This window comes from Alnus glutinosa, chromosome 5 (assembly GCF_958979055.1).
Source record: "Alnus glutinosa chromosome 5, dhAlnGlut1.1, whole genome shotgun sequence".
In the NCBI taxonomy this organism is placed as follows: Eukaryota; Viridiplantae; Streptophyta; class Magnoliopsida; order Fagales; family Betulaceae; genus Alnus; species Alnus glutinosa.
Genome location: NC_084890.1, coordinates 27959660 through 27974247, shown reverse-complemented (window position 1 = coordinate 27974247; position 14588 = coordinate 27959660). Strand labels below are relative to the sequence as shown.

General features: G+C 37.9%; 2 protein-coding genes and 1 long non-coding RNA gene across 3 annotated transcripts; 1 reads left to right on the top strand and 2 right to left on the bottom strand.

The window, feature by feature from the left end:
• Positions 1-773: 773 nt before the first annotated feature.
• LOC133868522 (chlorophyll a-b binding protein of LHCII type 1-like) lies at positions 774-1735 on the bottom strand. Its single transcript, XM_062305436.1, has one exon. It carries the CDS (start codon positions 1667-1669, stop codon positions 875-877), a length of 795 nt encoding a protein of 264 aa, XP_062161420.1. The 5' UTR covers positions 1670-1735; the 3' UTR covers positions 774-874.
• Positions 1736-6902: 5167 nt separating this feature from the next.
• Positions 6903-7909, top strand: LOC133868645 (chlorophyll a-b binding protein of LHCII type 1-like). Its single transcript, XM_062305575.1, has one exon. It carries the CDS (start codon positions 6978-6980, stop codon positions 7770-7772), a length of 795 nt encoding a protein of 264 aa, XP_062161559.1. The 5' UTR covers positions 6903-6977; the 3' UTR covers positions 7773-7909.
• A 4001-nt stretch (positions 7910-11910) lies between these two features.
• LOC133867863 (uncharacterized) lies at positions 11911-12747 on the bottom strand. The gene is made up of 3 exons (XR_009900219.1): positions 12623-12747; positions 12358-12504; positions 11911-11970 (listed from the first exon to the last, which is right to left on the bottom strand). It is a non-coding gene; the product is annotated as an uncharacterized LOC133867863 (long non-coding RNA).
• Between the last annotated feature and the right edge of the window lie 1841 nt (positions 12748-14588).

The following is a 14588-nucleotide window of genomic DNA, read 5'->3' as shown; positions in this document are numbered from 1 at the left end:
TTTTATATATTTTTTTTTATTAAGATCGACACGTATCGCTACCTGATTGACACTATCATGACGTTTAACAGAATTTGACTCGAGGGAGATTTGTAAATTAGGCCAACCATTAAAATCTTTGAATTAATTTTGATAACACAAAAAATAATTTGTAATTTAGGTCAACTATAAAGACCAATGGTACAATTTGACTTGAAGGAGAGATTTTTTTATTATTATTATTACTATGTTCCGGTGATGACATGGACCATGTGCAAAAGGGGCCTTATAAACTCGTTCTCAACCAGGAAATTAAACTCATGAGCTTAGTTTTACTTTTACCATCAATAAAAAAAGGGTATAAATATATTTTAGCCCCTCAAACTACCACCATTTCTCTGGATGGCTCCCCAAACTACCAATGCTTAGATTTTGGCCCTCTAAACTACCACTTTTTGATTTTTTAGCTCAATCCGTCCATTTATGCCGCCAATTCTAAACAAAAATTTGAAAAAATTCATCCAATACTTTGAAATTCCAACGGTTTAGGAAGGGGTATTTTCAAGTTTTTGGCCAATTTCTGTTAGAATTGACGGCATAAATAGATAGATGGGCCAAAAAATCAGAAAGTGATAGTTTAAAAGACCAGAATCTAAATATTGGTAGATTGTGAGGCCATCCGAAAAAATAGTGGTAGTTTAGGAGACTAAAATATATTTAACCCATAAAAAAGACTTGACGTCAATATAAAAAGAAACAAGAGTACTGCTGTACCAAAAAATAACAAGGTGAACTATCACAACACAAAATCCATATCACACTTTCCATTACGCACGCAAATAATATACATCAAATCCGAAGAGGAAAATTCACATAATTGTTTCCGATCGCGAGCTCACTTTCCGGGGACAAAGTTGGTGGCATAAGCCCAAGCATTGTTGTTCACTGGGTCGGCAAGGTGGTCGGCCAGGTTCTCCAACGGTCCCTTTCCGGTCACAATGGCCTGAACAAAGAACCCAAACATAGAGAACATAGCCAATCTTCCATTCTTGAGCTCCTTCACCTTAAGCTCAGCGAAAGCCTCGGGGTCATCAGCAAGGCCCAATGGGTCAAAGCTTCCACCTGGGTAAATCGGGTCTTCCACCTCACCGAGCGGCCCACCAGCAATACGGTAACCCTCAACAGCACCCATAAGGATAACCTGTGTAGCCCAGATGGCCAGAATGCTTTGTGCATGGATCAAGCTCGGGTTGCCCAAGTAGTCAAGCCCACCTTCGCTGAAGATCTGGGCTCCGGCCTTGAACCACACGGCCTCGCCGAACTTGACCCCGTTGCGAGCCAAGAGCTCGGGGAAGACGCACCCGAGGGCTCCAAGCATGGCCCATCTGGAGTGAATGACCTCAAGCTCACGGTTCTTGGCAAAGGTCTCCGGGTCAGCTGAAAGCCCAGCAGTGTCCCAGCCGTAGTCACCAGGGAATTCTCCAGTAAGGTAGGATGGAGCCTCACCAGAGAATGGGCCCAAGTACTTGACACGGTCGGGGCCGTACCATGGGCTGCCGGAGGGAGCCTTCTTGGGGGCTGTTTTCCTCATGGTGACACGTCCAACACCGAGCTCCGGAGTGGAGGGGGAGAGTTTCACCGCCTTTCCGGCGAGGGATGGGGAGGAGAGAGCCATGGTGGAGGCTGCCATTGTTGAATGAGGGAGTTCGGTTGGTGGACTTCTTTCTGTGGTGGTGGTGGAAGTGGAGGGTTGTACTGGAAGGTAATTTATAGTGGGATTGTGAGCTCGGGTCCTTATCGGATAATATCTATATCTTTAATCCCATTGGGAGTTCAAGATTTTGCTTTGTTCTTCTTTGTCCACTTGGCACTCTCCAATCCACCAATTCCCCCAGATTCCTTTTCGAAAGGTTCTAACTTCTAACCAATCAGGACGAACCACGTATGGATTTCAGATTACACTAACCAATATTTGGATTTTTTTTACTAACAAAATATTTCCAATCAAAAGCAGTAGATTATTGACATGTGTACGTAGTTGAAAAGTATTTTGTTTTTATTTTTTATTTTTTTTGACATGATTAAAAACCTGCAAAATACTTATTGATAAGAACGAATGCACGTCATATGAAATATAGACGCAATGGATTTTTTTCACACCCACAGACAATTTGTTCAAAGAGAGATGATGTTCACGTAATCACGTGGGTTGAAATGGACAGCCAAGGAGAACCATGTATATCTAATGGCTACGGTTGAAGGTACATAAAAACAAAAATAATAAAGTTTTAATGGCTGGTGTGCTTCATCAAATAGAAAGGGAGTCAATCTTTCAATAGTTTTATATCCATTAAGGTTGTCAATTTTTTTTTTGAAACCACATGTGAATTTAACACGAATCATGTAACAAAATTTGTGCTGTCACTTCAAAATGACTAGTTAATTTAGACCTTTTTTTGAATTCCTTATAAAGCCTAATTTCACCTAATAACTAAGCAATGTTGAATTTAACATTTATGAGTATATTTATAAATCACTTACTCTATGTGAACTGTGCATCTCTTTCTAATATGTGATCGGAGTATTACAAACTCTCCCCCTTAAGACATGACGTCCTCGTCAGGGCCACGTCATGCGGTGCTCTAGTACCACATGACCTGGCATTACTAAGTGGCTTTAATACCGTTTGTAACTATCCAAGGAAAAGCGCTAATCAGATCTACGCTGTCACCCCAAAATGACTATTCAATTTGGAGCTTTCCTAAAATCTCTTATAAAGCCCAGTTTCACCTAGTAACTAGACAATGTGGGACATAGTACTCATGAGTATCTTTATAAATCACTCACTCTATGTGAGTTATTCTTCTCTTCCTAATATGAGACCGGGGTGTTACAAATTCAATAAAAAAAAAAAATAGTGGTTAGGATTTAAGGGTCTGAACCATTTAATTAAATGAGTTAGATTATGATTGACTTACATAATCTTATATAGTCATATCTCGATACAACTTGAACCGAACTCGACACATGACATTTAGAAATGAAAGTCTCTGACATAAAACACGAACTTGACAAGTATTTAACACGAAATTAGCAAATTAAGGTTGATGGATCTAATGCGTTTAATTAATTGGGTCAGATTAAAATTGACCTATATAATTTTATACTTAATTCAAACCTATCACGCAAATACAAATTGCCAATCTAGTATCCATCAATCGATTTCTGCTTTAAAAAAGTAAATGAAATGTTTTTTTAGTTGCTGCTAGGAGTCTAGGACTTTTAGTGTAAAACATCTGCAAGAAAAAAAAAATAAAAAAAAAAAATAAAAATCTGAGATGTTAGTAGCGGTGTATATGTGAACAGATATTAAGAAAGATATTGACAATAAAATAATAATTTGAATGCATTCTTTTTTAAAAATAATAATAATAATTATTCAATCATATAGGTTTTAACATAGCCTATGGCTATTAGCCTGTTTTATATAATTGGCATCTTCCCCCTCGGAAGGAAATATATTTCTGTCTGTCTCTGTCTCTCCGTGAGCTGAAAGACATCATGCATAAAACATTGTTAAGATCTGGACAATTCTTGTGACAGGAGGTGGAAAGATTCAAGCCGAAGAGTTGTTAGTTTGGGTTTGTGATTTTTTTAAAATTATTTTTTATTGTTTTTAAAATTGTGAATGCCGAAATAAAATTTTTTAAAAAAATTGAACCCCAAAAGTGGAATTAGAGACAAAACTAATGTTCCGTTTGTTTGGACGTAAAATATTTCTTAAAAATATTTTTTGTATTTTTTGGTATTTGATATAATAGAAAATAATTGTCAACAAAAATCATTATCAGTTTAATCACAAAAGCTTCTTTAATTTTTAGAAAACGATTTACAATTTTAAAAACCGTATATCGTTTTCTGAATTTAAACTCTTCATTTATGTACGCACATTTGTAAGAATCCGCTATCTCTAGGCATTGGAATTTGTTGGTAGCCCGAATCTGCCGCCAAAGGTCCCTGGATTTTGGAATCTGGTTGCCAGATTCCGATGAACTGGCTAGGATCCGACATTTTCAATCAGATTCCTTTCACTGGCCAAAATCTGGCCAGTATTGCCGAAATCCGACAGGTGCTGAAATTTGGTCAGTGCCGCCAGATTCTAGTGAAACTTGCTTGAGTCCAGCACAGTTGCCAAATTTAGGCAAAACTGGTTGAAATCCTGCCAGTCAGTGACGGATTTCGGTCACCATCGCCAGAATCTCGTTGCCGGTCATTTTTTACTGTTGATATTTTTTCGTACGAGCCAAACGTAAAAAAATATTTTACAATGAAAAACGGCAAAACAAACGGAGCATAAAGAAGTTAAGAGGCATGACTTTGGGAATAATAGTTGACCTACAGTAAGCACACATGAAATTTCAAAGGCAAATAAGGACAACTTGAATTCCAAAGAAAGATCTATGAAAAAAAGAAAAAAAGAAAAAAAGAAAAGAAAAAAGATTGAACTTCAAATAAGATCAAGTATTCCAATGCCTTCTTATCATCCAATTCGCTACAACAAAGGGCACGCTTGGACTTCATATAAACGGCGTGATTCTTACCAAAAAAGTGATTCTGAGCCACCATATTCATAACCAAACTCATTGTTTTACCATACCATATCCAAGATTGTAGACTTTAACTTGAGATTAAGGAAGTTTGTTTCGGTATAAAATATTTTGGTTAAATACTTTTTTAGTCCTTAAATTTTGACAATTTTATTTTTTAGTTTTTGAGTTTCAATTCGTATCACAGATGGAACTTCAGTTTTGAAAAAAGACTAAATTAGTACTTCAGTCAAATTTTTCGTCCAAAAACTAACTGCCCGTCAGGTGTCAATCCTTAGGGGTTGACACGTGTTTTAGTATAAAAAAATAAAAAATAAAAAATCTTTATAAATTAATTAAAAAATTAAAAACTTTTTAAAAAAGAAAAGAAAAAGAAGAGCCACCCCTTGGCCACCATGTGGAGGTGGCCGGCCACCCCATTTTGGCCAGCCACCCCCTTGACAAGTCTGGGGTGGCTGAACCACCTTATGGCCATCCCCATTTTGGCCAAGGGAGCCACCCCTATTCTTTTTCTTTTTCAATTTTTTATAAGTTTTTAATATTTTTTAATATTTTAATTAATTTTTAAAGATTTTTTATTTAATTTTTTATACTAAAACACGTGTTGGCGGGTCGTTAGTTTTTAGATGAAAAACTTGATTGAAGTACTAATTTGGTCTTTTCATAAAACTGAAGTACTATTTGTGATACGAATTGAAACTCAGGAATTAAAAAATAAAGTTGTCAAAACTCAAGGACCAAAAAAGTATTTAACCCAAAATATTTTCTTGAACCTTTTTTTTTTTACTGTTTGGCGCGATATAAAATGTTATTCAACCTGAAAATGTTTTTTCAATTGACCTAGAAAAATAACTCTTAAAAGGTGTAAAATATTTGACATTTCTTTGCATAAACAATTTTTCACCACTCTCTCGCACATACTTTAAGCAAGTAATTGTGAGAGGACCTCTTATAGGGCCTACCACCTACCTGCTCGAGCAAGTCTAGGCTGCTCAAACACCTGCTCAGACAAGTGGGTCCAACAATAACTCTCTCGCACTTGCCCACCAAAATTTGAAGGTAATACGGACAAGCAATTGCACTTGATCACAATCTCACACATTCTCTTCCTCCACAACTCTTCTCCATGCACTACAATGCATTACCAAACACTGTACAAACTATGTTTGAACCCCTAAAACAATGTTTTTTTTTTTAAAAAAAAAAAAAAAGTAAAAAAAAAGAATGGAAATCGTCAAGATTAAAGTTACGGTTGGTATGAAAAATGGATATTCCATTAAGAAAATGATAGTGTAGAACATGCATTACAGGATGCGATTTCGAATGCCATAAAAAAGTTTGACTTCTCTCTCTAGACGCCAATTGATTTTTAGAAGAGATGATCAAAGACACAATCGAACATACTCTAACACACAGTGGCGGACCCAGCCTTACAAATATGGGAGGGCCAAATTGAAAGAAAAAAAATTTGGAGGGGCAAACCTAAAAAAGTAAAAAAAAATTAAGAACAAAATTTTATTTTATTTTATTTATTTTAGATTTTTTTTTTTTTTTTTTGAGAAAAATTCTGAGGGTTGGGGGGGCCAGGCCCCCCTAGCCCCCATGTAGGTCCGCCATTGCTAACACAAAAGCTGTTCTATTACACATTCTTTTATTCATAATAAAAGTTATTCAATTTTTTTTTTCTTAATGGAATAGAAAATCTGCGTACTAAACTTAAGTATCAACTTCCTTTAGCACTTACTAAAACAAATTAACACAATAAACAACAATCAAAATTCATCAAAACAGTGGCCAATTTTTTTTTTTGAAATATATAAATGATGATTTAACGTGTATAAAATTATCACTATTAATGTTAAGTAACTCAAAGAAAGAGAACAGGGTGGAACTTTAATATGAAATTATTTAAAAAACATAATGTTTCGGGTCGTTTTTATATCTTCCAGCAGGGCCCATTGAACTCTGTTTTTAACGTCTATTTAACGACGTCTATTTTGGTTGCTTGTAGCATGGATTATGCTATCATGCACCCGCGCTATCGTGTAAACTTTTTCCATGAAGATATGCTGCTATCCGGTAGCACAAGTGGCAATCCTTCATTGGAGGGACAAACTGCTCACAGCATAGCCAGAGATTTTATCTACGTTGGTCCCACAAATAATCAATGCAGATAAGTGGTACAACAACTGCCACGTGGACGAAGAAAATCAAAATCCTAAAATGTCACAGCCAATAAGAGTACAGATACTGATCTCCTAAGATAAGGACCCTTTAGTCCCACTTCTATTTATGAACCCCCAAACGCACTCGTCCATCACTCCTCTCCTTCCCTTGCAGTGCTGTCTCTTCCTTGCACAGTTGCACCAGTCTTACTTCAATTCTACAATAATGGCTGCTTCAACAATGGCTCTCTCTTCCCCATCATTTGCCGGCAAGGCGGTACAGGTTGCTCCTTCAACCCCGGAGCTCGGTGTTGGACGTGTCACGATGAGGAAAACAGCCCCCAAGAAGGCTCCCTCCGGCAGCCCATGGTACGGCCCCGACCGTGTCAAGTACTTGGGCCCATTCTCCGGTGAGGCTCCATCCTACCTTACTGGAGAATTCCCTGGTGACTACGGCTGGGACACTGCTGGGCTTTCAGCTGACCCGGAGACCTTTGCCAAGAACCGTGAGCTTGAGGTCATCCACTCCAGATGGGCCATGCTCGGAGCCCTCGGGTGCGTCTTCCCCGAGCTCTTGGCTCGCAACGGGGTCAAGTTCGGCGAGGCCGTGTGGTTCAAGGCCGGAGCTCAGATCTTCAGCGAAGGTGGGCTTGACTACTTGGGCAACCCGAACTTGATCCATGCACAAAGCATTCTGGCCATCTGGGCTACACAGGTTATCCTTATGGGTGCTGTTGAGGGTTACCGTATTGCTGGTGGCCCGCTCGGTGAGGTGGTAGACCCGATTTACCCAGGTGGAAGCTTTGACCCATTGGGCCTTGCCGATGACCCGGAGGCTTTTGCTGAGCTTAAGGTGAAGGAGCTGAAGAATGGGAGATTGGCCATGTTCTCCATGTTTGGATTCTTCGTTCAGGCCATTGTGACCGGCAAGGGACCGTTGGAGAACCTTGCCGACCACCTTGCCGATCCTGTGAACAACAATGCCTGGGCTTACGCCACAAACTTCGTCCCCGGAAAGTGAGTCCAACGAAGCTGCTATTCTCCTCGAAACTGAGTGTGAATTTAAGAGTGATATTGGGCTTGCGCACAAAATGTGTGAATTAATGACATGTACTACTGCTGTTGTGAATGAATGTCATTATTTTTGGATTTCCAAAAGCGATCATTATTTTATCATCCTCTTCTCTTTAGCAGATCCACAGGTGTTCAAGTGTTTCACTAGTTATATTTAATGAATTCAAATTTGATTTTGTTTGGTGGAGCAATTCTCTTAAAGATAGCTTCAGACAAAATCCATCCAAAAGGCAAGCCTGGTAGAATATAAATAATTAATTCATCTTTTTCTTATAATCGCTTAACCTTTTAGAAAAAAATGATGATTTCGAATGTTGTTGTGAATCTTGTAATAGATACAATCAACCCATGAATTAGGCCAAAACCGTGTGTATTTCCCGGGCAGTCTAAGGAAGTTTAATATAATGACTATTTCATGAGAACAGTCGTTCGTTTGTTTGGTTGCATACTATTATTGCGAATAACTATTCTTGAAAATGACTATTTCTCTAAGTGTGTGTTTGAGATTACAATTTGTAAACAAAACACGCGATTTTAAACCAAATCACATAAAATGAATCTTTTGAAAATTGTGTTTTTTAAAAATTGTGATTTGAAAATGCAGAAAACTGTTTTTTCAAATATCAGACAATTGCGTGTTTTTTTCAAAACGCAGAATTTTAAAGGTTAACATGCGATTTTAAAGGTCAAACTGCAATTTTGTCAAACGCTTAACTGTATTTTTAAAAACTATTTTTTTCAAATCGAACATTTTAATAGCACTCACATTGGATTATCTATTTCCTACTTTTAGCTAGTTTAGCTAAACAAAAAGGCAAAAAAAAAAAAAAAAAAGAAAAAAGAAAAAAGAAGACATTCCATTGGATTATGTATCCTAAATCTAAAATATCTTTTTTCATCTATTTGTGAACAGTGCAATTTCTAACTCCTATTGTAGAGTTATACCATTTACAAATGGATAAGTTGAAAAAGACAGAAAGTTCTGATTTTTTTTGTTCCTTTTCGTCCACGTTTTCTTTCCTTCATCTTCTCTCCCGCTTCTTTCTCTCGTCTCTGTGTGTGTGTGTGTCTCTCTCTCTTGCTCTCTAAGTGAGAGAGAGCTTGAGAGTGAGACCCAGCCGAGAGAGAGAATCAAAGAGCTTGAGGGAGGCGTGTGGTGAGCTAGCCACTATTTGGGGCAGACGACAGCTCCTGGGCCGGTGGGTCACGACTTGACGCCGGTGAAGTCAGGGAGTTGGGGTTTTTGGCGTTTTCACAGTACCCAAACAATAAGAAATTCATTTTTGGATAAGTAAAATTCTTAGGCTTTTATTTTAGTTGATGGGTTTGATTTTTCAGAGGAGACACCGAATGGGTCTTGAAAATTCTGGAGGCTTTTTCCTTGTAGAAAAACCGAATAGGTGTGAAATCTATTGCAAAGTTTCTGGGTTGTTTTGTGAAGAAGTTTTCAATAGAACAAAATGGGTATTGGATTTTATTATTATTTTTTTTTTGATTGATGGCCGAATGGATATTGTGTTTTTGAGTTGATTTTTGTGAAGGATTTTCTGTAGAGAAACTGAATGGGGATTTAGAATTTATAGGTTTGTCTTGGAGGAAAAACCGAATAGGTAAAGTGTTGAATAAATTATTAATATTTAATGGATGGTCGGCTACTACAAGGGGCAAACAAAACACCAAAGCCAATTAAAAATTTTCTAGAGAGAGAAGCTCTCAACTTCCTAGAGAGTGTTTTTAGAGATTTGCTCATCGGGGGAGGGAGGCCTCATGCCTCCCTCTCGGTCTTTTGTCCTCCAAGCTCCTACAGCTTTGGAGATTTTGGCCCCGTTTATTAAACCCCTTCCCCCTCCCCTCCCCCCTTCCCCCTTCCGTACTGTTCAGCCTCAGTACAAAATTGAATAAGTGTGAAAATCCTGACTTCTTCAATGCTGACAATTTCCTATTTTACCTTTCTACAACAATGATGAAAATTAAACCGAACAAAACTTTTTCCCCCTCTCTGATATTTGCATTTCAACCTCTCTCTCTCTCTCCCTCTCTCTCTCTCTCTCTCTACGGTACAACAGGTGTGTCTATTCAAACGCCCAAAAAGTTGGAACTTCAATCTTTCACAGCTGAAGAAAATCCACAAACAGGTTGACGAATCTCTTCTCCGAATCTCACACAGAACGTCCAGGTGCTGATTTTCACTTTTATCCTTCATTTCCTTCTCCATTCTTGTAATCCAGCCAGCTTGCACAATGCGTAGACCCTCATGCCCCAAAAATTTATGCAACCCAAAGTGAATAGACTGAGCGAATGTGGTCCTCCGTCAAAGCGCCTCTCCCCAAACCTCTCACTCCACTGATCCATCTGTCTTCATCAATATGCAGGTCTTCCTTGACGGGCAATTCGCATCAATATCCATCTATCTCCTACATTTACACCTCAACCACTCTGTGATTCGTATCCAAGAGCCGTACGATACGTTCCATCTGTTTTTCCCATCGCCGGTCTTTTCCATCTATTCCCTCATTAGACCGTGCGAATCATCCCTGGTAGTTTGATTTTTGCAATCTTCCATCATTTGCCTATAAATGGATATAAGGTCTTCCACAAGGCAGCAGTAGCCGACGTCGGTGTATAGTGGGTCCAAGAGATTTCGGTTTGCACGGGGAAGCAGGTGCTTGGCCTCCAGCAGTGCATGCCCGGCCAGATGGTCGACGACTTCTGCAGCCACGAGTCCAAGTACCAGATCACGTTCACAGGTGTCTCTTTTTTTTTTTTTTTCTTTCCCCAGATTTTTCAATTTGATGTGAAATATTGGGTGATTTTGATACCAGCTCTTGATACATGTAGTTTGTCTTTGATCATTGTGATTTGGGTTTTCTCTAGTTGGAAGGAAAATTTGGGAAAGGTGAAAATAAAATTTCAGGAAATTTATGTTTTTTTTCCGCTCATTCACTACTGTTCACGCTACTGTGTGCGCATTTTTCTGCAAGTCCTCTGTTTTACGCATACTTGGACTTTGGCTGGGTCATAGTGTTTATCATTGCTGCTATTCTTTTGATGTATAGCTGGTTAAATAACATGACAATTCATAATTAATGGAATGATTTATAAAAAAGTATGACTCTTTGCATCCATCCCCATCCACTTTTCTGAGTCTACGTAATAGGATTGGTCATACATCCAACAAAGCATAGAAGCCTTAGACCTTGTTTGAAAGAATAATTAAAAAAAAAAAAAATTAAAACTTTAGGCTTCCACTTACACAATATAAATAGGAATGGTCGTTAACGCACTCCTATAATTAAGTAGGGCCATGGAATGAGTGGTTTAGAATAAGTATGAAAGCAACCCACACTTTTGCTTTCTACTTAATAAAATAATTATAAGAAAATGGGTCATTAAAATAAAATTGATTTGTGTCCTTAGAATATATGAGAATAACATATTATTTTTCAGATGTTAAGGAATATATGTCAATTTTATAGATTGAATCGGAGGAAATTTTTGTCCAAATCAAACAAAATAACTGACAATAAAAGGCAGCATGAATTTATATACCTTGGTTCTAAGAATGGTTCCATCAGCAAGATGCACAAGCTTATAGAAGCCTGATTCCTCTACATTAACATTTATCTATTAACATTCCTCCTTTGAACACATAGAACTTCGTGGTCTCCACTGCACATCAGACAGCAATTACCCATCTGATCTTAAACACCTCAATTATGATTATAACATCAACAAAGCTAAGCAATACTTTCTTAGGAATTTTTTTTTTCCTTTTTTGATACCGGGAACCCCTTAAAGACAAGGCCACTTCGCGTGCTTCACCTGAGTGGCGGGTTCCGGCCAAAGACACTTATATGATGTCTTATATATTTAGCAGAAAAACTATTTCACTATGACAATAAGACTAAGAAGGGGTCAGAAACAGAGTACAATGGAATGTTGCTTCACTTAAATAGGATTTTGATCTATATTTTGCATGAAGTGAACTCTCTTTAATCTGGATATAAACTTGTGCTTGATAGTAAACAATGGCCCTTTAATTACTAGGTATCCATTGGCAGTGTTGTAAAACTCACTGTTTTCCCTTGGCTTCAAATGACATCTTTGTGGTTTGAAGTCCTGAAATTGTAAAGGTAGCCACATTCCTCCACATAAACTTATGTGGTTATGTAGTTACATGGTGTGCTTGTTCGAACATGAAAAATGACTGATAATGTTTTTGTGGTTAATTAAAAGAGGTTTCTCATAAATCATTGGAAGCAACTAAAACCAAAAATATGTAGAAGTATTTATCTCTTCCAAGTTGTGCATGTATTATCTAAATATACACAATATGAAAGTTTTAGATCATCTGCTGTCAATACACAATATGGAAGTTTTAGAGATCGATAGAGATGCTGATGATGGTGGCCGAGTAAAGTCGAGGCTTCGGCTTCACCAAACACCATGGTCCATATATATGACAGATTATTGGTAATTAAGCTAAGGTGGCAATAATGATCAAAAGATTGAGGGTGAGTTGATCTACTTACCCACAAAGCCGTTGATGATGTTGTCAGAGCGAGTCACCGAGGCCAACAGCATCTAAGGCCCTCCAAGCATTTGTCCATGTTGTGAAGGCAAATCCTGTGATCCTCAAACTACTCGAGGACTCCAATACTAAGCTTCGAATGCCCAACCTACAACATATTTGCCTTCTTTACAATCTTAAATACTAATTTTAAACCTTTATATATATATACACATATATGTAATACATAGAGAGAGAGAGAGAGAGAGAGAGAGAGAGAGGGGTACCTATGAAGTCCTAAGGATGTTGTAAGGCCAGCAATTCCAGCTCCTACAATCACAATTTCTTCTTGCACTGCTACCATGATATTTTGGCTCTTCTTTTCTGGGGAAAATTAAGGGAAATCTACAGTATATATATATATATATGTGTGTGTGTGTGTGTGTGATAGTTTTCGAATACATGCAGTGTTGTAGCTGCAAGTATAGGGGCGGAGTTAATATTTGAAATTTTGGGGTAAAACTGAAAAATTATAAAATTTGAGAGTTAGAATTCTTTAAATTTTTAAAGAATTATAATAATATTTTAAAAAAATTGAAAAAAACATGGTGGCTTGGGGGGCCTTATTTTTGTCCAATCAGGTCAGTGGATAACTATTAGTTGGAAGACCTTTAAAAAATTGGGAGGAAGAGTTCTAGGATGATCATAACAACTGCTCGATGATGACTATGATGCTAAGAACCAGCCAAGTACGTTGATGATCATAGCCACATTTATATGATCTGACATCTCTCTTTTTTATTCTTCTCTTATTTTAAAAATTAATTATTATATTTGTCGATTGAATGATTGGTGTTAGGTGCCTTGTTAGCATCCGAGATCTAGCTGGATTCTTCTGCTAGAGTGTTTTCTATTCTTTGTTTTGTGTTATAAAAAAGCAGCCTTTATATAGAAAATAATTGAATTTGTACCCTTCATTAATTGAATTTGTCCCCACAATAAAAACTATATGCATGTAAAACTATATGCAAAATTGTCTTCGTATTTGTACAATCATTTGACATATATACCACAATTACATTCCATAACTTGTTAATTGAGAACATTAATTAGCAATTATTGCTCCAAGATATTATTTCTATGGATTTTAACAAATATGTGATTGATCATTTGTTTTTGAGAAATTATCAGCATAAAATTCCAAATTCCGCAATATAGGCATATAGGCCATTTCCTCTTATACTTGTGTTTGTGATTGTTCACTCCAGCGCCCACGGTACTTCCTACGACCACGTCCGACAACTAAAAAGGTATGATGTTGTTCAATATTTCAACGATTGGTCATCTGTTTTAAACTTTGTGATGTGTTTTAATGTCATTAATACCTTAACATCTATTGTGTATAAAATTGTTGTACATGCATATGAAACCTTTTCATAGATGTCATATGTCACTACCCACGAAAGTCCCCAAGGAAGCACCTTGTACCAACCGCATCCACCACACAGTCGAAACCCCGTAAAGTAAAATGGACCAAAGAGCATGAGTTGGCACTAGTTTATGAGCTGTTGGATCTGGCAACAAAAGGTGTGCGGCAGTCGTTCAAGGGCCATTTTTTCAACATCACTACTAATTTGAACAAACTTGTTGAAAGGGATGGCGTCCAGTACAGTCAGGATTAGGTTAAGAAGAAGATAGAGAAATTGAGAACAAACTGGAAGGACTTCACTGACCTCCTTACCAGCCACATTGCGACTAAGGTGGGTTGGAATGAGGTGGACAACACGATCGCGCTAGACGAGCGTCAATGGGAACAACTGAAATCGGTAAGTCTCTCACTATCATTTGTACAATTACTCTATGAACTTGACAACATCTATTTATCCCCTAATAGATTCACAATGTGTTGCAGCAATACGACACAAGTAAATATTACAAATTCAAGAATGGCGCTCCGGCAAACTACTCCCTCTTGAACAACATCTTCGGAGGGTCAACTGCAACTGGTCGGTATAGACATGCTAACACACGCCCCCCCCCCCCCCAAAAAAAAAAAAAAAAAGAAAAGAAAAGAAAAAGTTCAGACAGCGACGACATTGCATGCGTCGACCTGAACCTCACACCGGCCATAATTGACCTCACCGAACCCCAACAGCCTCCCCCACGGAGTCACAAGAGGAAGGGTAAGTGGGTTGCGTCCCCGACAGACCAATCGCCACACAGTAGCAAAAGGTTGTCGAAAGGAGAGGCGGT

Coding starts and splice junctions, on each gene's coding strand:
- LOC133868522 (XM_062305436.1), bottom strand. CDS start 1,669: ATGGCAGCCTCCACCATGGCTCTCTCCTCCCCATCCCTCGCCGGAAAG.
- LOC133868645 (XM_062305575.1), top strand. CDS start 6,978: ATGGCTGCTTCAACAATGGCTCTCTCTTCCCCATCATTTGCCGGCAAG.